This window comes from Diceros bicornis, chromosome 26 (genome assembly GCF_020826845.1).
Source record: "Diceros bicornis minor isolate mBicDic1 chromosome 26, mDicBic1.mat.cur, whole genome shotgun sequence".
NCBI lineage: Eukaryota > Metazoa > Chordata > Mammalia > Perissodactyla > Rhinocerotidae > Diceros > Diceros bicornis.
The window spans coordinates 3,286,960-3,311,240 of record NC_080765.1 but is presented as its reverse complement, the minus strand read 5'-3'; the positions used below and the strand labels follow the sequence as shown (position 1 = coordinate 3,311,240).

The following is a 24,281-nucleotide window of genomic DNA, read 5'->3' as shown; positions in this document are numbered from 1 at the left end:
AAATCTGAACAGCTCTTCTTTCCTCAACAAATTGATCCTAAAAGTCATGTGGAAAAATAAATATGAATCTATCTGCTGGAACATTATTTGGCAATAAAAAGAAATGAAATGCTGACACACACTACATCGATTAATCTCTAAGACATTATGTGAGTGAAAGATGCCAGACACAAAGGCCATATGTTGTATGATTCCAGTTATATGAAATGTCCAGAACAGGCAACTCTACAGAGACAAAAAGCAGATTAACAGTTCCTTAGGGCTCAGAATAGGTCTCAGGACTAGAATAGGAAAATACGGAAACAGACCCCCCGCCCCCCAAATTCACATGGGAATTACATATATGATAAAACCAGTGGGGAAAAGCTGGACTCTATTACATGGAATTTAGACAGCTGTGTAAAAAAAGTAGCATTGGATCCACACACTACATCTTCTGCCAGGATAAATTCCCAATAAAATGAATTTTAAATATGAAAAACGAAACCATAGAAGTACTAGAAGAAAACACAGAAGAGTTCCTTTACCTCTTCAGAGTGGGGAAGGCCTTTCAGATGATGACTCCAAGTCCAGAAGTCAATAAAAAGAAAGAATCCTAAAGTGGACTAGGTAACTTTCACAAGGCAAAACAAACAAGCAGACAAACACACAAGAAGCCAAGTCAAAAGACAAATTATTAAGTGGAAAAAATATTTCTAACTCATATCACAGACAAGGGGTTAATTTCCCTAATAATTTTAAGGAGTTCCTCAAGAAAGATCATCCCAACAGAAAAATGGGCAGAAGATTTGAATAGAGAATCTATAAAAAAAAAGAAAAAAGAAATGCCATCATGACATATGCAAATCTGCTTAAATTAAATCACAAGAAAAATGCAAATCAGAACTACACGAGATTATCTTTTTTTAACCCAGAAAACCAGCAAAACCCCAAACTTTGATGATCCACTCTGTTGGCTGTTGGCTGTCCCCCCTCTCCTCCTGTCCAGGCTGTGGGGGAACAGATTTTCTCACACATTGCTAATGAGCGTGCCCTGCCGTGACCCCGTGGGGAGCACTTGGCAGCTTCCATGACAATTACAAATGCATAGACCTTTTCATCCAACAATTCCACGTCTGGGATTTTATTGCATTTGCAAATGTGCAAATTGATCTACATACTCACAGCAGCATTATTTGTAAGAGCTAAAGATTTGAAATATTCCAAGTGCCCATCAACAGGGCAGTGTTTAAACAAATTACAGTCCTTATGACCACATGATGGAAACATTATGCAGCTATAATAAAGAGCGAGGGTGGCGTCTTTGAATTGCTAAGGAAGGATCTCCAAGACCTATCATTAAGTAAAAAAAAAAAAAAGCACGATCTATAACAGTGTACGTAATATGCCACCTTTTGTGTTTTAAAAAAGTGTAAATTAAGAATCTCTATTTGTTTTTTTGTATGCACAAAAAGAAGGTCTAGAAAGATCCATAAAATACTAAGAACAGTGATGAGTGGCAGGGATATGAAAGAGGCTTTCCACAGACTAGTTTATGTTTTGGATTTTAACCATGTGAAGAGAGTATCTTTTCATAAAATTATATAAATAAAATAAAGACAAACGGAGATAAAATTTTAGCTGTGCCAGGACCACAGCTATGTGAGGTTGCATCTGCTCAGGGACAGAGCCTGGATTGGGAGGGAGCAGACGGGACGGCATCCTGAGTTAGAGGGAGGGTCTATTCTTACAGTTCAGTTTGTTCAAGAAGTAAACGTTTCAAAAAACAAAATAAACTGTCCAGCCACAGCAGAGCAACTTCACGGCTTTGGTTACAGGAGAATGTCTACACAAGGGAGCTGGGCCTGGGTGCCCGCCCCCTCCTCCTGTCCAGTGAAGCTGGCCTCCTGCTGGACTCCCCCACACATCTACCAGGGCTGAGACTCGCTGGGAAGAGCACAGACAGAGAAAACTCACCGTCTTCTTCATCTTTTCCACGAAGGTGCTGTCTTTGACAGAGGTGGTCCTGAAAAACAAAAGTGTCCGATAGCTGTGGGATGCAGGTGGCAGCATCGAGGGGCATCCCAGCTCTGCCCCATGCCACTCCCCGGTGACCACACCAGCAGCTGCCTCTGATCCAGTGCCGGGGCTGGAGAGGCAGGACTGGGGTACCGGTCCTCCTCCCCATGTCCTCTCCAGTAAATTCAAAGCCTCTTGGGACACACCACCTTGTAGAGCCAGGACCTCCAGCCCCGGGATAGACGAGAACAAAGAAGGGTTGGAGACTTTACTCCCTGTCCCTCACCATCTAGAGCCAACGGTCTCCACGGCCTCGTCTCATCTCCACTCCCCGCCTCACACAGCTACCAGGAGTCTCCTAAATATAGTTTTGACCATGCTGCTGCCCTGCTCACTCTAAAACCTTCAATGGCTCCCATGACCCACATGACAGAGGTACCCAAGTCCCTTCAGAATCCGTCCCCAGCCTCGCCGGACACTCCCCACCACACATTACTTCCTCCATGATCGCCTTCAGAATTCTGTCATGCCATGGCCTACACACAGACCTGACACACCCTGGCTCCACCCCCAAGGCCCCGCTCAAGTACCAACTCCCCTGGGATTCCCAAGACCCTCATCCCTTCCCTGGCACTGGGGCCACATTTAATTGTCCCATTCTCTGTGACCCTGGTACCTTCTAGAGCTCTGAACTGGACTTTGTCCCCTCTAGAGAGCAACACCGCTGTCTGACTGCTGTCCACCTCCCACCTCCTGACCCCTGCCCCCTCCCTCTCCATACCTGTCCCTTCCCTCCTCCCTTTCCTTGCCTCAGGTCTACGGGGCGCTCTCAAGAAGCCCAGAGAGCCTCGGCAGGGACTCTCAAGCCCAAGACAGCAAGGTAGGAAAAACATCCCCTTCTCTGGATGGTAAATATTCAGGAAGTTTAAAATACGGCCAGTCTGAATCAAGTGATAAGGCTGAACACTAAAACGCGGCTGTTTCCATTTAAAACGACACCATTAAGGGAATGAAAGGCAGGCCACAGCATGGGAAGAGGAGATATTTGCAACGTCCATATACCTGACAAAGGACTTGTGAACATAAGAAATCCCTACAAATCAACCAGAAAAAGACGCATAATCCAACAGAAAAATTGTCAAAAGACTTGAACGGGCACTTTCTTAAAGAGAGTATCCAAATAGCCAAAAACACACGGAAAAGTGCTTGACATTATTAGTTACCAGAGAAATGGAAGATAAAACCACAACCAGATCTATTATACACTCACTGGAACGGGTAAAACTAAAAGACTGACAATGTCACGAGCAGGTGAACTGGTGGAGCAGCTAGAACTCCCACATGCTGCTGGGGGAGGGCAATACGGCACGACCGCTACGGCCGTATCTTCCGTAACCCTATATAACCCAGCAACCCACTCTGCTAGACACCTCACAGAGTACACTCGCGCCCGGGCACACAGACACACACAGGAACGCTCACGGCAGCAGCAGACACGGGAGCCCCAAAGATGGGACACCTCTAATGCCCATTAGCAGAAGAATATACCAACAGCGAGGTACATTCATACACTGCAATATTCTCCACTGCAGCCGTGAAAAAGAATAAACTATCCCTACACACACTAACACAAATGGATCTCACAAACGTGACGCTGAGTGAAAGAAGCCATACATAAAAGAGAACAGACTGTAGGATTTCATTATATAACTTCCCCAAACAGGCAAATTAATCTATGGGGACAGGTGTCAGGACAGTGGTGACCCTTGGGGTGGAGAGGCGAGTGCAGTGGGCTCCTGCGGTGCTGGTAATCTGGTGGTGATTACCACTCGTTCACATGGCGAGAATCACTGATGGGTACATACCTTCCTGTAAATATGATACTTCAATTAAACTTCAAATTGAAGTTTACTTATATATATACAATTTGCTTCCAAAATCCACTTTCTCCTTCTACCAAGACTCTCAGGCAAGCACGGGAGGCACCGAGGTGGAAGGGGCAGGGCAGGGGCTCTGGGGTCAGCAGAGCAGGGTGCCATCCCCAGCCCGCCAGCTTGCAGCTGATTGAACCTGAACCAGGATTTCATTGCTCCTCAGCTAGAAAATGGGAATCCCACTTCAGAGGTTTTTGCAAAGAGATTAAACGAAGAAAAAGCATATAAAGGACCCAACATAGCATCCGGCATGAGGCATGCTCTCCATAACTGGTGGCTGTCACTGGGAACGGATAGCCTTTCACCCGGTCACCTCACCTGCCAGACCACAGCCAAGGGGAGGAGAAGAAATGAGGTTACCCAGGGCCACTCACCAGGTTGGGAAAGACAGTCTCCGGGAAGAACTCTGGCAGGATGGGAGGGGCCCCACGTCAGGAGCAGAGACTTGGGTCAGATCCTAGTTCTGCCACCAAATGGGCCTGTGACTGGCCAAGCCATGGCCTCTTGAGACCTCAGATTCCTTTTATTGAAAACACTGCATCTCAGCTTCTGCAGCCTCCCTAGAGCCTTGCATGGCAACCAGAACTTGGTTAACTCTCAGGGGTAACGAGGGTGTTCTCTAGAAGACAGCTGTTTGGGTCACTCTGTGATTTCAAAGATGCCCTGTGGCACAAGGTGGTGTTTGCTAAGACCAAACGGACGGATCAGACAATCCATGCCCCCAGGTTTTTGAGGAAGCAGGCACAGTGGTGAAGAAACCAGGAAAGGCCTCTCGGAAGAGCGGGGCTCTATTCTCAGAGACAGAAAACGGCTCCCAAGAGAGAAAGCCATGGAAACCGGCAGCTGCGGGCTCCTGGATGAGGCCCATGCAGCTGGTAGGGAGCCCAGCTCTGGCCGCCCAGCGGCGTGGTGTGGAGAAGGGTCCCTGTGTGGCCTCCCCACAGTTGTACAGAGTGGGATTCCAGGCTGACAGCCCTGGGAGTAGAGAGGGGAGCCCTCCAGGCAGGTCTGGCTGGGAATGTCACAGGGCAGGCAAGACGTGCTAGCCCTCTCCGCCCCAGAGGAAGGGTTCTCCCAAGACGCGTGAGCCCTTCTGAAGGCCAGCACAGGTCCCTTCACTGGCTTCAGTCCCCGGGGAGAAAGGAGGAACACTCCCACCCTCTCCCTCAACTCAGGGATGGCTTCCAGAGATCTGGGGCAGACCCCAGTTCATGAGGAAAGGGAAACCGGAGGAGACTGAGGTAGACCCTGGGCTTCTGGTGACTGCTCCAACCTGGCATAGCTTCCTGCCGTTCCCACTGGTTACACCCGGCCGGCTGGGGGCAGCGGGACCTGCCTCCCCCTGCAGTGCCCTGCTGCTGGGCTCAGAGCAGCAGGTTCAGCTGCTCAGCCCGAGTGGGTCCTCACCCGAGTGCCCTCAACTGGCTTCACCCCACCTGACAGCTTCACACCGCAATTTGCACACAGAACCTGATCTCTCACAGGCAGAGGAGTGGGTGACTGGGGCCTTCTGGTTTCCAGTCCCTTCGGAAGCAGGGAAATGCAGTCTGCAAACTAGGACTGAAGGGGCCAGCAGGGCCCATGCCCAGCTGAGCGCCCTGGGGACCGCCCCTGACTCTGCTGCTAACTCCACACAGCACCCTCTTCATACCTCCAGAGTGTCCCTGCCAGGGAAAGTTCCATCCACACTCGAGTCTGGGTGCCAGGTATCCCCCTGCCCGAGGGGCATCAAGGCAGCCTGCAGCCAGGGACACTGTCTGGAACTGACCTTCTCAGGGTGGGCTCGTCCCTCGGAGATGAGTACGTGCACCCCATGGCTGCTCACTCCCAGCTCCAGAACTTAAGGGTAAAGGCAAGTTACAGCTCTCTCCTGAGGGGGCCAGTGGCTAGGAAGTCGGGCTCCATCCATCCTCAGTGCAGGGCTGGCGGGGCCGGCAGACCCGCTGTGAACTCGGAGAGTGAACTCGAAGGACTCCGGTCCTCAGGAAACCTTGGCCTAGCCCCTGCCTGCATCCGTCCCCAGGAGCCTGAGAACGTGGCAACATCTGGCGGTTCCAGCAGGGAGAACTCAGGACTCCAGGCTGAAACCTCCCGTGAGCCCTTGCGTCTGGGCACACACCCCTCCTCCTGCTGCTGTATGGACCAAGGGAAGGAGAAAAGCTTTCCACCCCGACTCGGGTCTCCTTGGTAACTGTTTATATCACAGTCCTTTCTCCCCACATCCTCCTGCTTTTCCACTAAAAAAAAAAAATAAAAAGGAACTCATGTCGGCTGAATAAAGCTCTTCTAGACACTCCAAGGCAGTTGTGCAGGTTGCTATGGCAGGGCCGTTTCTCCATAAAGCAAGCCACATTGATCCCGCTGCCAGGGCACCTCAGGATCACATTAAATTAGATCTGGTTCCTGTCTTCCTCCCCACAAAAGAACTGTGGGCAACAGTGCCTAAGACACTGGGTCTTGGCCTATGTCACCTGGGAGCACAGTGTGTGCCGTGACACCAGCCCAGCCTACCCTCCCATCGCGTGGCGGGAAAGTGCTGACACGTTTCCTCCTAAGGAGCATCCCGTCAAAGAACCCTAGTACAAACAGCCCAACAGAAGAGGCAGTGGCTGGCCCAGGCTTGGAGCCCAGAGACCACGTGGCTCCTGAATGGAGCACAAAAGGTTCCAATTAGGGCTCTCCACTCCTAAATTGGGAGCAGAGGCCTCTCTGGTTCAGGCTTCAGAAGTCAACTGCAGCCTGCCGTGTGAGGAGGACGCAAGGGACTGTGGCCTGAAGCACTGACTCATCTGGACAGAGATGAACCAAGATGCCCTGGTGTGATTCATTTTGTTTCCAGTCCCAGAAGGAGTTCTGAAAACTGCAACTCAGATTTAATTTTCAGGCACAGAACTGACTTCTTCTGGGACTTTCTCCTGCCCTTGGTGACATATGGGGCAGCTGCATTTAAATGGCTCCCTTCCAAGAGCCTGGTATGTGGGGGCAAGTTCTCCAGCTCCCAGGGTAATAGGCACCCACGATCAGAGAGAGGCTAAGAGCTGAGACACGATACAGGATGGCTGCAGAGATATGGGGCAGGCTGGCTGGAACAGGATGGACTTCGGCTTCAAGGCTTCTGCCACGCGAAGATGGCTCCACAGAGGGCCCAGATTTCTCCACCATGGGCAAAGCAGCCCCAGAGTCTTGTGGCAGAAAGCTGATGGTTGTGTTCTGGTGAACACAACGTGGTTCACTGGAGCTTCAACAAAAAACAGCAGCTCCCTCCATCGGCAGAGGCCAAGAAAAGAAAACCAGCCGCGCCGGACTGCAGCGGGGACGCTGCCTGCTGCCTCCCATAACAGCTGGCCTTCGGCAGGTGGGAGGGTAAAGCAGGCATGGGAGGCCACAGGTCACAGACAAAAAAGGGAATGGGAACTACTATTTATTGAGTGCCTAGTGTATGCCAGGTAGTATTCAAGGAGCTTTATATTTTAGTTCATTTAATTCTCCCCACGCTGTGACGTGGGCAAGGATTTCTATCCCCTTTTGACTGCTAAGGAGAGTAAGGCTCGGGGTGAAGTGGTGACTCAACTCCAGGCCTGTGAAAGTCCAGGGCCACAGCAGCCCAGCACCCAGGGTTCGTGTCTGCTCCCACAGAGCTAGGCTGCGCCTCCCCTGGCCCACCCTGTTGATCAAGGCAGAGAAGCCCCAGTGTGTCAGAGCACACAGCACAGCCCTTCCCAGGGATCCTCAGTCCTTGTCATTTAGGGGCTCTGAGGCTCCAGTGGGCTGCTGTTTCCCTCATGGACCCCCCACCCACCCAGCCTTCAACATGCATTCATCAGCATGCAGATCAGAACTCCACACCATTCCGGGGCCCAGGCGGCCTGCCCTCCCAACACCACAGGAGAAAGAGGCTCTCTGGCCTCTCTCTTCTGAGCCCTAAAGCCCACTGGGCAGTGACTTGGGCCAGTCCGTTATCAAGCAGGGCTAGTGCTATTGCGCAGGAGAGTGAAGAGAGAGACTGAGGTCCAGGGAGCTGCTCAGGCACATTCAGCCCATCAGTGAGAGAGAGAAAAAGCCACAGCCTCTGACACTGGGATGACCTGGCTCTTGGCACAAAATGGCCCTGCCAGCGCGTGCAATCAAAGGGGAAAGAAAGGGGCGGGGGGCAGCCCCGGGGCTTAGCGGTTAAGTGCGCGCGCTCCGCTGCTGGCGGCCCGGGTTCAGATCCCGGGCGCGCACTGAAGCACCGCTTCTCCGGCCATGCTGAGGCTGCGTCCCACACACAACAACTAGCAGAATGTGCAACTATGACATACAACTATCTACTGGGGCTTTGGGGGAAAAAAAGGAGGAGGATTGGCAATAGATTTTAGCTCAGAGCCAGTCTTCCTCAGCAAAAAGAGGAGGATCAGCATGGATGTTAGCTCAGGGCTGATCTTCCTCACAAAAAAAAAAAAAAAAAGCGAGGGAGAAGGGGACAACAACAAGGCCAGGTGGGGGGCTGGCAGGACTGAGGGCAAAGGTGTGGGAGAGAGGCCCTGGGTGAAATCTCGCTCTCACGCTTATTAACTCTCAGCCCGGGGTAAGGTGCTCGCCTCTCCTCCAACTAGCTTTGCTTTTTGTAAAAGGGGAACTGGAGAACCACATTTTAGAAAGCCCTGGCACAGGACTGCTGACACCTCTGCTCTTTGTGCCCCGCTCTCTTCTGTACCGCAGGCCCCCATCAATTCCCGCCAGTCAATGCCAACGCCTCCGGGTGACCTTCCTCCAATCCACTCCAGACTGCTCTTCAAGAGACCACTGCTCTCAGGACTCTGCCCTGGTACAAGTCCTTCCGTTGGCTCCCCAATAGTGTCAGATAAAACCCACCCGAGGACGGCCTGAGGCCCTTAAGATCCATACCCCACCTCCTCTCTCCTGTCTCAGCTCCCTCCATGACCCCCAACTCCCTCTGTGACCCCCAACTCCCTCAGTGACCCCCAACTCCCTTCATGACCCCCAACTCTCTCTGTGACCCCCATGACTCCCTTGGTGACCCCCAACTCCCTCATGACACCTGATTCCTCAGTGACCCCCTACTCCCTCAGTGACCCCTAACTTGCTCGGGGACCTACACTGGGGCTCTACCGAGATGCACCTTTCCCAGAGCAGGCCCTGCTTGTCCTTGCCCTGAGCTTCTGCACACACACCTCTTCCTCAGCCTCCCAGACTCAGTTTGGGGGCAGCTCAATCCTGACATACGCCCCGGTGGAAGGGCTCCTCCTCTGCATTCCCACTGCCCCAGGCTGTTAGAGCACTTGTCCACTATACCACCCTCACATCCCCAACTGCACGTGAGCCCCTGAGGATTCTGCTTGTCTCTGCACCCTGATGCCAGGAACAGAGCTGAAGCCAGCAGCACAGAGTGACGCTCAGCGAAGCCAAGAGGTCCACTGACACTCCCCTGCAACGCTTTCCCAGATAGGCCACCTTCGAAGTTTTGGCAAAACCACCCCCATCTCTTCAGGGCACAGGAAAGAAGGAGAGGCAAGTGAAGTCACTCTGGGGTGAGGTGGCCGCAGAAAACCTGCCCTGTGCCTGCAGGGACAGTGTGACTATCCTGAGCCTGTTTTCTCGCCATTTCCACAGTGCTGGGAGGCTTCAGACACTGTCCACTCTCTGCGTCCACAGAGCCTTCTCCTTGTGCTTTCCTCTTTGTAAATCTCATTTGTGTTTCTGTTTTCACACTTGGTAGAGCCAAGGGCCTCTCCAGAGAAAGGGTGACCCTGAACTGGATGCGGAAGGAACTCGAGCTCACTTTCTCTCTGTCGGCACACAAAAGAGAAAGATAGAAATGATGCCGCAGCCTTGATGCCTGGCTTTCCTGGCCCTCCTGTTGAGAGCAAGCCCCGGAACAAAGGTCACGCAGGAAAAGGAGCTCTTTCGCGGCTTTTCAGAAGCAACCCCCAGTGGGATGCAGACAGCAAACTCTAGACTGTGGGAAACTCTGAGAAACAAATGATCTGGTTTCTTCAACAAAAATGCTGCAAGGCAAAAACAGGGACGGCAGGGAAGCCCAGGCATTAAGAGAGACTGACGCTACGTTGAGAAGCAGCCAGGCACAAAAGGCTGCACCTGCATGTTCCACTTGCATGGCGCTTTGGAAAAGGCAAAATTACAGGAACAGAAATAAGATCAGTGGTCGCTAGAGGCTGTGGGGGACCGACTACAAAGGGACCTACGTGGGAGGAGCTTTTGGGGGGGGTGATGGAGTGTTCTATGTCTTGATTGGTAACGCTGGTTACGCAGCTGCATACAGACGTCAGGACTCACCAAACCGTACACTTAAAAAAGGGGAATTTTAGGGGCCGGCCCAGTGGTGTAATGATTAGGTTCACGCACTCCGCTTCAGTGGCCCGGGGATCGCAGTTTCGGATCCCGGGCATGGACCTACATACTGCTTGTCAAGCCATACTGTGGCGGCGTCCCATATAAAGTAGAGGAAGATGGGCACAGACGTTAGCCCAGGGCCAGTCTTCCTCAGCAAAAAGGAGGATTGGCAACAGATGTTAGCTCAGGGCTAATCTTCCTCACCAAAAGAAAAAAAAAAGAATTTTACTGCATGTAAATCATACCTCAATATACCTGACCCCCCAAATTATATCTCAATATACCTGACTCCCTGAGAGAGAGACATAAGATTTATTAATCAATTGCAATGTATGGGTCTTGTTTAGATCCTGAATTTTTGAAAAACTGTTAAAAAAATTTCTCAGTCAGGCAACCATGACCAAATGCTGACTGAGTACCCGATGGCGCTGCAGCTTACTGCTGGCTGTCAGGAGTCTCAGGACGGCACTGTGTTATGTTTAAAAAGAGGAGTCCTTGAATTTTAGAGGACCAGAAATATTTCTATGTTTTCATATAATTTTCCTATGAAATGATATGATTTCTGGGAATTGCTTTAAGATAATCCAGAGCAGTGGAGAGGGGAAGGAAAAAAGACTGACTAGAAGTGGATAATGTTAAAACTGGGGGCTGGGTGCACATGAGTTCACTCTCCTATCCTCTACACTTTGGTGTTTACTTGAAATGTTCCATAATAGAAAGCTTTATTTTCCTTTAAAGTACTCTCAGGTGCCAGAAGTGAAGCAGGGTGCAGGGGAGGCCCCTGCGGTGTTTCTCAGGGCCACAGGCCTCAGACGTGCACGCAGCAGACGAGGGGCACGGTGGCCTGGGCTGGCTGGGCGGTGCACGCCCCGTCTGGCAGAGTGGCCGCTGCTTAGCTCCAGCCACTGCTGGCGGGCATCACTGTGGGCCTGGTGTGGCAGATCCTCTGATTCTTTTCAAAAGAAGCTATAAGTCTGGGTTTTTATGTGAAACTGCCAGCCTTTTCAAGGTTCTAATTAAAAAACTTTAAAATACTGTGTAAACCAAACCCAGCCTGTGGGCCAGTTTGTCCTAGAGGCAGCCACACATATAGATTTAGCATTTATTAACTCAACAGCCATTCCCTGAGTAGCTTCACTCTGACAGGCCCTGCGCCAAGCTAGGGATGCAGGCAGGATCTCTGTACCATGGGAGGCAGAAATACAATTTCCCATTCAACATGAGGGGTGCTCCACGCAGAGTATTACTACACGTGGGGGCAAAGAGGGGCCCCGGAGCTTCAGGCTCCCTTCGATCAGAAGCTGTGGAACACCCTGTTCAGAGGGACAAACGGAGTGAAGGCTGCAGAGGGAGCGGGAGTGGACATGAAGAGCCACTTTAAAACTATTATTAAGAGAACGTGCTGCCTGTAACTGCTTCTCCTTACTAAGTCTTTAATTGCTATTATACACAGTTCAAAAGACCTCCCCTGGGGGATAAACTATGTTTGTGGATTAGAAGGCTCAACACTGTAAGATTAATTTATAGATTTGATCAATCCCAACTAAAACCCCAGCAGGTTTTTTTTTTATTTGTTTGGTTTTGGTGGACACTGACAAGCTGATTTTAAGTTATATGGAGGGGCCGGCCCCGTGGCTTAGCGGTTGGGTGCACGCGCTCCGCTACTGGCGGCCCAGGTTCGGATCCCGGGCGCGCAACGACGCACCGCTTCTCCGGCCATGCTGAGGCCGCGTCCCACATACAGCAACTAGACGGATGTGCAACTATCACATACAACTATCTACTGGGGCTTTGGGGAAAAAAAGGAGGATTGGCAATAGATGTTAGCTCAGAGCCGGTCTTCCTCACACACACACACACACAAAAGTTACATGGAAAGGTCAAGGGCCCCAAAAAGCCGAGAGAAGCCAAGGTCTTAAAAGAGAAGAACAAAACTGGAGGACTTAGCCTACCAGATATCAAGTCAAGAGTTACTATAAAGTCATGGAAAATAGAACAGTGTGGGATTGGTGAAAGGATAGTAAACAGATCAACAGAGTCTAGAAATCGACCACCATGTATACGGTTGCCTGATTTATATCGAATGATGCTGAAGTGCAGTGGGAAAAGAGTGACCTTTTTCAATAAACGGTGCTGGGCCAAGTGGATACCCAGAGGGAAAAAAATGAATCCTGAAGCACCTCACACGATTCGCCAACGCCAAACCCATTTCAGCTGGAAGGCAGATCTAAGTTTAAAAGCTACAACAAGGAAGCTTTCAGAAGAAAACATAAAAGAACTTCCTCATGACCTTAAGATAAATAAAGATTTCTTAAACTGGACACAAAACCATTAACTGTAAAGGTTAAGGTCAACCAAAAAGTTGACAAACTGGACTAGGTTTAAGTCAAGAACTTCCGATCATCAAAAGACACTATTAAGAGAGTAAAAAGGCAAGTTACAGAAGGGAGATCATATTTGCAATACATTTATCTAACAAAGGACTCGTATCTAGACTATAAAGAACCCGGACAAATCAACAAGGCCGCTAACCCAACAGAAAAAAACGGTCGAAGTCCTGAACAGGCAGACCCTCACAAAAGATATCTAAATGGCCAGTAAGCCTATGAAAAGGTCACTGGTCATCAGAGAAACGTAAATTAAAACACACACCTTCACAATCCCACCAAAGAGGGCGCTGCCACCCCCACAGGTGACAGGGTACTTCTCCGCTCTGGGCCTCAAGTTGACCATGGCAGCCAGTCAAACTCCCACTCCACCAACAGACTCAACTGAAACGTCACCTCCTCTCCAAGCCTTCCCCAGTCCCAAGTCAGAGCCCAGCCCTGCCTCCTGGGTCTCCCTGACTCTCCACATGTTCGTTCGTATTCCCGCACAGGCCACTCCAGACGAATCTATTCACATGACTGGCCTTCCTACGGGACTGGAAGGCGGGGGCTCCATTTTACTGATCTGTCTGCACAAAGTATTATATAAATGTTGGTCGGACTTGGTGAATCCCAGGATGTTAACCAGGATTTTCAGCATCACCCCAGCCCCACGCCGCCCCTTTTTACCAGAAAGGCCAAGGAGCCGTCGCGTGCTTCACCTGCATTCCTGTCAACATTCCAGGCCCACAGTGTTGCTCCTGAGCTGGAACTCTGCCCGGAAGGAGACTTAGGGCAAAGTCCACTCTGACTGCTGTATTAAACCCTCTCCAATCCCCGCCCTGGAGGGCAAAGGCTATCTCAAGTGTCCTCCTGGACTGGTGCTCATCTAGGCCCAGAGAGCACGCTCTCGGCTCCAGGACGCTGTCTCCAGAAGGGTCCACAGGTGCAATCTTTGTCAGTCACTCATGGACGGGGCAGCAGAGAGAGCATCCGAGCTCCTGAGGTTCTGAAAGCCAAACCTAGACTGGTGGTGAGGGCCCCAGAGGCCAGCACACCTGGGGAGATTCACCTGCACACACGGGGGCTCCTCCTGGACCCCCTCACCTAGAAGTCCAGGGTCGGGGGGACCGCAGATATGTTTCCTGGGCCTCTCTGTTATTCAAAGTGCTTGCTGATCAGACTACAGTTGGTCCCACTGGTTTGGTTTTTTAAAAAATATCCAAGCCCAAAGGTTTGGACAAGGCATCTCAGGTGGCTAAGGCCCTAAAGGCCTTAAAACCCCAATTCTAGAAGCTACTATAAATCATGATGAGAATTCCTGGTACAGCCCTGGGCCACGTCCAGTCCCCACACTAAGACCTATTGCCCCCACTGACCTGGTGGGTAGGGGAAGCTCTGTGCTGTGGCAGGGATCGTCTGTGCTCACTGAGAATACAAGCGGTCAGGGGCATTGACATGGGATTACAGTAGGAGGTTCGGGCCTGTGGCCCAGCTGTATCAGCTAAGGGACCTCTCTGAGCCTCAGTTCTTTCATCTTTGAAATAGGGATATTAACAACATCTTAAGAGCCTGAGGCAGTGTGGCAAAGTGGGGAAAGCATTGGTTGTGGAGTTTGCAGATCTGCATTCAAAAGCCCACTCTTATCAGTTAGGTGGCCTCAGGCAAACTCCCCAGTCACAAACACCTCAGTTTCCTCATCTGCAAAATGGGGTAATAATGTCTTCCTTGAAGGGCTCTGGTAAGACTAGAGATGATATTAATATTGGGGACAAAAATAATAATACGTACTATTTCAGGGCTCAACATGCACCAGGACCTGGGCAAAGAGCTCTACGATTGATTACGTCATGTAATTTACAACCCTATGAAGTAAGTACTGTTGTTATCTCCACTTTATAATTGAGGACACCGGCTTCAAAAGATCAGGTAATGGCAAATGTCACTGGCTAAAACGTGGTGGAGTCAGGATCCAAACCTTAGTCACCCAGCTGTGGGGCCTGGAATTTAACCACTGCACCATAAATGCTCCCCTGTAGAGCGTGCACACAAGACCCGGCCACAGCAGGTCTTCACCGTGACACGACGAGGGATCAGGGGGGGTTTGCAGAGTGCAGGACACCACACATACAGGGCTAAATGTTATGATTATGAAGAGGGAAATGCAGTTTCAACATCCTGGCAAAGGGAAACAATTAGGATCTACAAAATACAAGTGCTCCCACATATGGGAGTTTTATTTCAAGTCCATCTTGCAAGACCAGGGAGGTGATGGGGAAAGGGCGGCTGCACACACTCCCACAGCACACCCAGTCCCCCATTCGGGGCGGGAGTAGGGGGGACACCTCCATTTTACAGACAAGGAAATGCAGGGCCCCTGTGAACTGGGACCTGGACACTGGTCCCCTTATCTTGAGTACCAAACTTTTTCACCAAAAACACTTCCCCACACCGGGAATTCCCCTGGATCAGCCCCAAGTGAAACAGGCTGGACTCCAGCTCACCTGCCATCCTCCCTCTGGCCCTCTGCTGGCAAAGCCATCTGGCCTCGGGCTGTGGACCACCTTAAAGGACCTGCATAACACCACCTCCCACAGCACACCTTCCTGCTCCCTGCACCAGGGGAGTTCCTCCTTTCCTAGAGCGCCTGACTGCAGCCGCCAGGTCTCCCCTGAGAGCGATGAGGCCACCCACCCCCTGGCACACGCTGCTGCCATAAAGAGGCCCTGATTAGATGATGCACGTGAAAGCATTTCATAAGCCACTTTTAAAAAGTACCTTCCCCATCCTGGCTTATCGGCTTCTTTAAGGTAAACACCTTCTCTGTGCTCTTGTAGCACCTAGCCAGTGCTCGGCACAAAATACATTCCAACACAGACACGAAGCAGCTACCACGTGCCGGGAACGGTGCTGGGTGACGTCATAAACATCACCTCAGGTGACACTCACGGGAGCCTGTGAGAGCGGGGTCATTGCTTCCATTTAGCAGATGAGGAAACTGAGGCAGAGTGAGGTTAAGGGTCTAGCCCAGGACCCGCCCAGCACTAGGCTGCAAGCTTGATGAACACGGGACTTCCTCTATTTTATTCATGGCTATCTGGGACTTAGCGGGGACTCAGCAAATATTTGCTGAGTTTTTTAAAATGCAAAACAAATATCCCGTCAGTGGTACAAGAATTGTATTCCCTGAATATTTGCTTTAAAGTTTGAAGACGGTAACTTTTCTAGGAGAGAAAACTGTTAGCAAAACTGGAATAGGGAATTAGGACTTGACGTGAACCCAAATGCTGACCCCACCCAGCCCGGGAATTCTGATCTGAGTACGGCCCATACCCTGCACCTGAGCCCTGCTCCTTGCAGAATTCGGGGAGCCCCTCAAGGACAGGGCTGGGCCCTGGGGTTCTCTCAGCACAGGACCTGAACTGGCAGACCCCACTCAAACCTGCCTGCAGGCCTCTGGAGCCTGAGTTTGGGGTAAAACACAGCCCATAGTAAATGCCAGAACATCACCTGGTTGCAGGAATGACACGGAACTCAATCTTGAGGACATAGTGGGGTAGTCACTTAGTCACACCTCCAACATCATTTTCTCATATCTAAAAACCATCTGTACTCTCATTTCCTTAATATTTTTCTTTAAACTAATTCACCTTTTTACTTAAACTTTCTGAAAAGGAAGCTTTATGGAAAATTTAAAAAATCAATAAATTAAAAGGAAAATTGTTAGTAAAGATGAGCTGGATACTGTCTGTGATATTGTGACTTATAAAAAGAAATATATATTTGGTCTTTGTCCTGTTTTTGGAACCAACTCCTAAAACCCTTGTAATTTCCTAAGTGATAAGAGTGATAAAGGTGTCTTCTCTTATTCAGAACCAGCCCCTTTCCACCACACTGGAGTTTATGTTAATAAAGTGACTTTTGGAAAGCCTCTAAGGATGGGGCTGGCAGCCAAGGGAACCAACCTTGTGAGAGGGTTGGAACTTTCAGCCCCATCCTTGACCTCTGGGGAGAGGAGGGTGGAGGCTGAATTAATCCCCAATGGCCAATGACTGAATCAATCATGCCTATGTAATGAAGCCTCCATAAAAACCCAGAAGGGTGGGGGGTTTGTAGAGCTTCAGGGTTGCTGAACAGCGGAGGTGCTGGGAGGGCGGCAGGCCCAGAGTGGGCACGGATGCTCTGCACCCTTTCCCCACCCCTTACCCTGTGCATCTCTTCCATCTGGCTGTTCCTGAGTTATAACTTTTTATAATAAACTGGTCATCTAGTCAGTAAACTATTTTCCCGAGTTCTGTGAGCTGCTCTAGCAAATTAATCAAACCTGAGGAGGGGGCTTATGGGAAGCTCTGATTTATAGCTGGTTGGTCAGAAGCACAGGTGACACTGGACTTGTGACTGGCGTCTGAAGGAGTCGGGGGGCGGGGCAGTCTTGTGGGAGAAGCCCTTAACTTGTGGGATCTGATGCCAAGTCCAGGTAGACAGTGTCAGACCCAGCTGGAGTCCAGAGAGTTGGAGGAGTGCTCGGTGTGGGAACACTCCCCACATCCGGTCACAGAAGTGGCCGGCGTGAGTCTGGAGTAGAGGAGAAGAACAGTTTTCCTCTTGCTGCCACTCCCCAAAGCTCTAAGTTTAAGGTTGCTCTCTTCATTTACAGGAGAAATTAGCAGTGTCAGGTCACGAGGACATATTAGCCCCAAACTGGCACCCTCTCCTGGTCAGTAACGGAAAGGACTGCAGGACAACTGCAGGTAACCACCGAGCCATCCAGGCCCGTGCCAGCGGCATCTCTAGGCTCCTATCTGTTCACAACACGGCAAGATCACGGGCCTGCAGCACAGATTAACTGGGTGCCAGCTCCAGCTCCACCTGTGCACATGACCCTGGGCAGCACCTGAACATCCCTGAGCCTCAGGTTATCATCTGTACAATGAATGTGCCTTCTACTCTGAATGGTCCCTGGGAAGGTGGAACAAGAAACAGACAAAAAGGAACTTGTATACTCCCAAGTGCTCTGTAAACATAAGGGATGATTACAGTAGATTTGAAGCATAGTCTACCAATCAAGCAAAGCCCAAAATTCAACCCAAATGCTGCAAGGAACCTTACGTCTCTCTTGGCTGGCTACTCCTGACCGAGGCCCAAGTACAGAACACTGCCTGGACAGACAGACATGCTCTAGAAGCCGAGAAAGAAGGAGACTGCAGCGTCACTTACATTGTTTGAATTTTGGTGAACTCAGGGACTTCATCTTTTTTCTTTCTGAAGAGGAACCAGTAGGTCAGGAGACCCACAATGAGTGAAAACAGAAGCATGTCCGTCATGCTGAAAAGAGAGACTTCTTCAGCTACTGTCTCAGACACGGTGGTGCTGGCATCCATGTTGGAGTCCCTCATGTTGATCACAAAACTGTCAGGAGAGAGAAATGACAGACATCAGCAGGGAAGAGCAGGGTCCACCTGAGGCCTGCTGGGGAGCCCCCGAAAGCTCCAGATGGGTCTCGATGCCCCAAGGGCTGCAGCAACAGGCAAAGCACTGGGGGCAGGAGCTGCTGGCTCAGCGAGGCCCCCACCAAAACACAGCTGCGGCCTTGGACCGGAACTAAAACAGCAAGCGGCCCTCACGGTGTCGGCTCAGCCCAGGGTGTACCTTCCATGCAGGCTACAGCTGGAGCCAGGACTGGGCCCCCTGCAAACAGAGAGAACGGAAGCCACAGACACCCAGTGCCATCGAGCATCCTCAGCCCCATGAGGACACAGCAGAGGGCTGGTTCCACACGAGAGAGAGGGCCACTTCACTACAAACCCCTTCCCCAAATGTAAGGCAGGCCTGGGTTTGCCCCACACCCTGCATATTCCAAAGGTCTTCAGGACTGGCCCTTGGATGGCACCTGGGAAATAACCTGTGAGCCCTTGGAATATGCTGCCTGATAAGAGTGTCTCTGTATACCTCAGACCTTGGGCCACGCAGATAGTTAATGCCAACACTGTAATTTACGGCGAACTCCTGGGGCTCTGAGTCACATTGTATCAGCTCCACCTCTGGGGCGCTGGAGACTGAGTAGTAAGTTTAGAGATGTGGGCACTCCCTGCCTACAAGACTGACTCCCAGTAAAAACCCTGGACACCAAGGCTCGAGTGAGCTTCCCGGGTTGGCAACACTTCATACCCGCTGCTGGGAGAGCAAGGCACTGCCGTGTGACTCCACTGCGAGAGGACAGCTCGAAGCTTGTGCCTGGTTTCTCCTGGATCCACCCCACGAGGCCTTGCCTTTTGTTGATTTTAGTCTGTATCCTTCTGCCATGATAAACCATAACTGCTTTTATGAGTTCTGTGAGTCCCGGTGAATCACAGAAACCAGAGGCTGGTCTTGGGGACTCCCAACACAGCAACCTAGCTAGTTCCCTTGAAAGATGCTCAGCAGTCCTTCCACCATTGAAACCTGCCAGGTAAGTAGATCTCACATGAGTCAGCAAAGGCCTAGGGGAGAGTCCTGAAACCTCAGCAGTCACCTGCGCCTCCTATCAGTGAGGCTGGGATCCATATCACCCCGTTTGGCAACCACTACTATTACCAACTGGCTTGTTTTCGCCACGACCACGGTCCCCAGACTCAGTCAGGAGTGCCTAGTCATCATATCACAGCGGCTCAGGCAAGGGGAGATTGCTTCACATCTGGCTTCCATTAGCTCCAGTGCCTCCAGGAAACCACAGGGCCGGCCCCCCGCAGCCGGGGCAGCCTTGCATCAAGGGCTCTGGGCAGCCCATCTGTTCTGTAGCCTGGTGGGAACAGGATGTTCAGAACAGGACTTCAAGCTTGGTTCTTTGTTTTGTCATTAATCTGGAGTGCTTTTCTACCGGCTGAGTTCCTGAGGTAATCTCAACTTAACCTCTTTTGATATGCAACCATCAAGGACAAACTTAACTCTAGTGCCCACAGAGAGTACTGTCTATATTTAAGTACTAACTTATAAACACATTTAATATTTACTCGATGTCAGTCATGTCTCTCCATCCAACCCTGTCAGTGTCATCTGTCATGCCCACAAGCCTTCTGTCAGGCTTCCACAAGACTTTTGGGAGAGAGGACCTGCTGAGATGGAGTCTGGAAGGACCTGTACCACAGAATCCTGATGCGCAGACACAGAGCCCGGCTGGAACCAGCGGGGGCTGTGGTCTGGGCTGTGCTGACACAGGAAGGGCCCCAGCCGGTACCCCTCACAAAGCAGGTCAACGGACATCGCCCTGCCCCACCGCCCTTCCGACTCAGGGTGCCGGGCCCCCTTTACTAAAGCTCAGGAAGTTACATGGGTGTTGGTGGACAAGCTGACTGCACAACTCAGAAGAGAAAGGTTATTCCTGCAGCTGGTTTCCAAGGTGACAGTGTCCTGGAGAGCAAGGGAAGTGGCATATCGGCACTCACACAATCCCACTCTAAGAACATTTGGTTCAAGCCACCCAGACCACAGCACCTGACTCCTAATGCACCGTTCTCCACACAGTAGCCAGAGGGATCCTATAAAAAGTAAGTCAGATCTCATCACCTCCCTAATCAAGACCCTCAAATGCCTTCATGTCATACTTAGTGAAAATCTAAAGTCCTTACCGGGCCTACGAGGCCCACATGGTTCAGCCCCTGGATACCACTCCCACCACGTTTCTTACTGCTCTCCCCTTTCCCCACACCTCACCAGCCACAATGGCCTCGTTGCTACTCCTCCAGCCTCCAGGCCTGCTCCTGCCTCAGGCCCTTTGCACATGTTAATGCTGTTGCCTGGACTCTCTTCTTCTAGTTATCTGCAGGGTTCTCTCCCTCACTTCGTTCAGGTCTCCATTCAGATGTCACCATCTTGGAGAGACGTCGCTTCGCTATAGTATCTGGTCACTCTCCCTCCTCTTGCCTCCGCACAGCACTGAGCACTTGCTACCTGACATTATGTTATACATTTTTCCCCACTGGCCCTCTCCCCGACTCCAGGGTCAGCCCACAAGGGTGGAGATCTGGCTTTGTTCACAGCCTGGCAGATAACGAGCACCGAACGTCAACTTGCTGAATAAATGAACACAGGATTCTAGATAGCAAAGCGTGGGCTGGCAAAGGGTGGCATCTGATTATGGAGCGGTTTTATAATCTGAAAAGCACAATACAGACACATCATTACAACCCAACTTGTGAGGCTACATTCCCTCCTCTCCACTCGTGCTCTGTCCACCAGCTGCACTTACTGCGTCTCTCAGCATCGCAGGCCTCTCCCTTTGAGTTCAGAGTAAGGACTCCATGGATTCCTGCACCACTGTGGACACGACCAGGTGCTGCCCTCTGGGAACGTGACTGACTCCCTGCAGCAGGGAGGGGTGGGGCTCAGGCCCTGGGGTCCCCACCAGCACGGTGGACGCTGCCAGCACCAGACATGGGGTCCCAACAGAACTGAGGATGTCCCCAACAGCTCTGACTCTGAGCCATAAAACTTGAGATGGACGAGAGCTGCGGAGGAGCGGTGGACAGGACCCAGCGATCATTTGATCCGAGGCCTCGATCTATAAGGGGGACTTGGAGGCTCCATGGGGGTGAGCAGATCACTCAAGTGGCAAAACTAGGAAGGGGCCCCTGCTTCCCAGGGGAGGCTGTCCTCAGTACTCATCTAAGGAGAAGACTTATTGGACATGTGTCTCTCCCCCACTCTGCCGTAAGCTCCTGAGGGAAGAAAAGTCTTGGTCTCGTAGGCACCTTTGTACCTGGCCTGTGATGGGACGGAAGGACTGGCAGGCTGGCAAGAAGGAAGTCAGCCTGGGAGGAAAAACCTTAACCCTAGGCTTCCTTCCCATCTAGGATAGGAGCAGTGTGCCTGGGGTAGAAGCCGTGAGCAAGCTGATTAACCATTACGATGATCTCACTTAGGCCACTATTTTCACAGTGAGCACACACAAACACCCACCCATCTCTCCAGCCTGCACCTCTGTATCCCTGCCCTAGTGCCTTTACATGTGCCCAAAATGCTCTTCCTACTCTGTCTGCAGACCTCAGCTCAACTGTCACTTCCATGGGCCATGTTTCCCTGGCACAGTGCTTGGTACATAATTCAGTGCTCAATAACCACCCAGGGAATGAGTGAAGGGCGTCAGCGAACACATTACGACACACGGACTCTAAAATCCGCAGGAACCAATAACATGAAGTGTGCAGACTTAAAAGAAATTGGGGCTGGTAGTGTGCCCATCTGGCAATCCTCTAGACAGAGGTTCTCAAACTTTCTCAGCTCATGGAGCCCCTAGTATCTCAGTAAAATGTTCATGCTTGGCTTGAACATGCTCGACCCAAGAAACATCTAACACTTCCATTTATGAAGGAGGTAGGTCTGAACAATCACTGAAACCCCAGCTTTGCAAAGACACAAAGTCATCAAAGGAAAGTGGAAGCTCTAATGTTGAAACCGTGAACCACCCCCAAGCGAGTACTAACGTGGACATGTGGGGACTTTCACGGCGTTGGGAAACGAGGCCCCTCTGGGAGTTTGCTGTGGCGCCCCAAGGCAACTCGGCACAGTCTGGGAACCCAGACCCCACGACACACAATCATGCTCGTCTGCTGAGTGAGATATATTGATGGGGAAATTTTGGAAGTCCTGCTTGACGAGTGTGCTCCATTTCACGTGTGGCAGGGTGACCACGAGACAGTCATCTGAGGTCCCCACAGGCATTCCAAGGAGACTTTGGGAGCCCTGTGTGATCTTTCTGCCCTGGAAGGGTCTTCAATCTGTGAGTCGTTTCTTCTTTCCACGTTTAGTGGAAAGGAGGAACACCGGACAGCGCAGGGCTCATGGGGGCCAAACGCAACATTTGTCAGCAACAGGAAGGAAAAAGATGAAATGGACATGAGAAAATAGAAAGAGTAACCTCTTAATAGACCAGGCTCTTGCCACAGCTCTGCCACCAGCTGGCTGGGACTCCAGGCAAATCCCTTAACGGCAGGAGGCTTTGATGTCCTCATCTGTGAAATCAGGCACAGAAAAAGGGGTATGTCCAAAGGCTAGCCAAGTAGGTCTTCCCCACCCCAAAGACAGCAGATCTGATCTTTGATCTTTTATTACAAATTAATCTGTACATTAGTTTTCATTTTTACTGTAAAAGACAATGTACACACAGAAAAGGGGATATAAATAGACAGGTATTTAGATAGATGCTATTCCTCCTGAATTTCAACAGCTGGCCAGTTCCCACTGATGCTGAGGGCCAAGGGTAGCAACTCCAGTCCTGGTGCCGGAGTGAGCAGGCAGCCTGGCACAATGCAGAGCAGGGTGGACAAATCACTGGCCACCGAGGCAAGGGGCACTGGCCCTTTCACTAGCTTCTGAAAGGGCAAATAAGGCAAGAATAGAGGGCCCTTTCTCCGTCTGATGTTTACAACCTTGGAGCGTAAAGTCACCCTCCAGGAAGTACCTGAGGCTTTGCAGTCACTGTACACAACTTCTGGTCAGTAAACACAACTGATCAACCGATGCAGCACTGACATCCGGGTGAGCTGGTCACCTGAAGCAGCAACAGGCAGGAAGGAGGCAAGCAACTGATTTAGTCAGCCCCTTCGGCATGCAAATCACCCAGCAGCGAATAGTCACTGTCACCTTGCGGCAGCCCAGATGAGGGTTTTGTGTCTGTCCCTCAGCTGCAGTGGGAACAGAGTCTGCTCAGGTTCACAGACCTCTGCCAAGGGTTAGTGGCTTCAAGATGAGGGAAAACAGTGAAGGAAACAAAGCTTCTTCTCGCCTAATAACTCATCCTCCAGAGACCGAGAGATGCTCAGGGGAAAGTACCTCCCTGCCAAGGCAGCCTGCTAAAAAGCAGTGCTCAGAAGAGCAACGGGAACAGACTCCCCTCTAGCTGGAGTGTCCACAAAATTTATCATCCAAACCAAAACATGGCTGGTGCGGCATTCTTTGGGGTTGGGGGTTTATCCTGTTTGGGGTTCACTCAGCTTCTTGAACCTGTAAGTTTGAGAACTTTTCAGCCATTATTTCTTCAAATACTTTCTCAGTCCCGCCCTCCTTCTCCTCCTTCTGGGACTGTGATGACTGTGTTTTATTATGAGTCCCACAAGTCCCTGAGGCTCTGCTCAGTTTTCAGTCCAGCTTCTCTCTGCTGTTCAGACTGGGTCATTTCTCCTGTTCTATCTTCAACGTCACTGGTGATTTCCTCTGTCTTCTTCATTCAGCTGTGAAGCCATCTACTGAGTGTTTTCATTTTCGCGACTGTATTTTTCAGTTCCAGGATGGCTGTCTGGCTCTTCTCTATACCCTGTATGATTCCAACACCTGCGTCATCTTGATGGCGGCATCTGTTGATTGTCTTTACTCATTCAAGTGGAGATTGTCCTGGTTCTTAGTATGGTGAGTGATTTTTGATAGTATCCTGAATATTTGGGGTACGATAACATTTATTTAATCTTATTTAAATCCTCTCTTTTATCAGGCCTCCTCTGCCACCATGCTGGTGGGGGATGGAGGGTGCCAACTCACTGCTGTCATTCGTAGGCATATCCCAACAGTTACAATGCCATGGGGAGGCCAGGCGTGGGGAAAATAGAGCTCTAAGGAAGAAGAAGATGGTCCAAAATGGTCAATGAAGGGGCACCCAGGG

General features: G+C 50.9%; 1 protein-coding gene across 4 annotated transcripts in view; it reads right to left on the bottom strand.

The window, feature by feature from the left end:
• The window catches only part of LOC131422101 (NADPH--cytochrome P450 reductase), a 72,108-nt gene that overhangs the window by 17,555 nt on the left and 30,272 nt on the right, over positions 1-24,281 (bottom strand). For 2 of the 4 annotated variants that reach the window (XM_058569022.1, XM_058569020.1), the window contains 2 exons: positions 17,870-18,061; positions 1,957-2,005 (listed from right to left, as the gene is read on the bottom strand). In XM_058569022.1, the coding sequence (XP_058425005.1) occupies positions 1,957-2,005; positions 17,870-18,048 (228 nt within the window). In that variant the 5' untranslated portion in view covers positions 18,049-18,061. Of the gene's footprint in view, positions 1-1,956; positions 2,006-17,869; positions 18,062-18,820; positions 18,878-22,544; positions 22,639-24,281 lie in introns of those variants that run through there. The other 2 variants (XM_058569021.1, XM_058569023.1) reach the window with 2 other exon arrangements.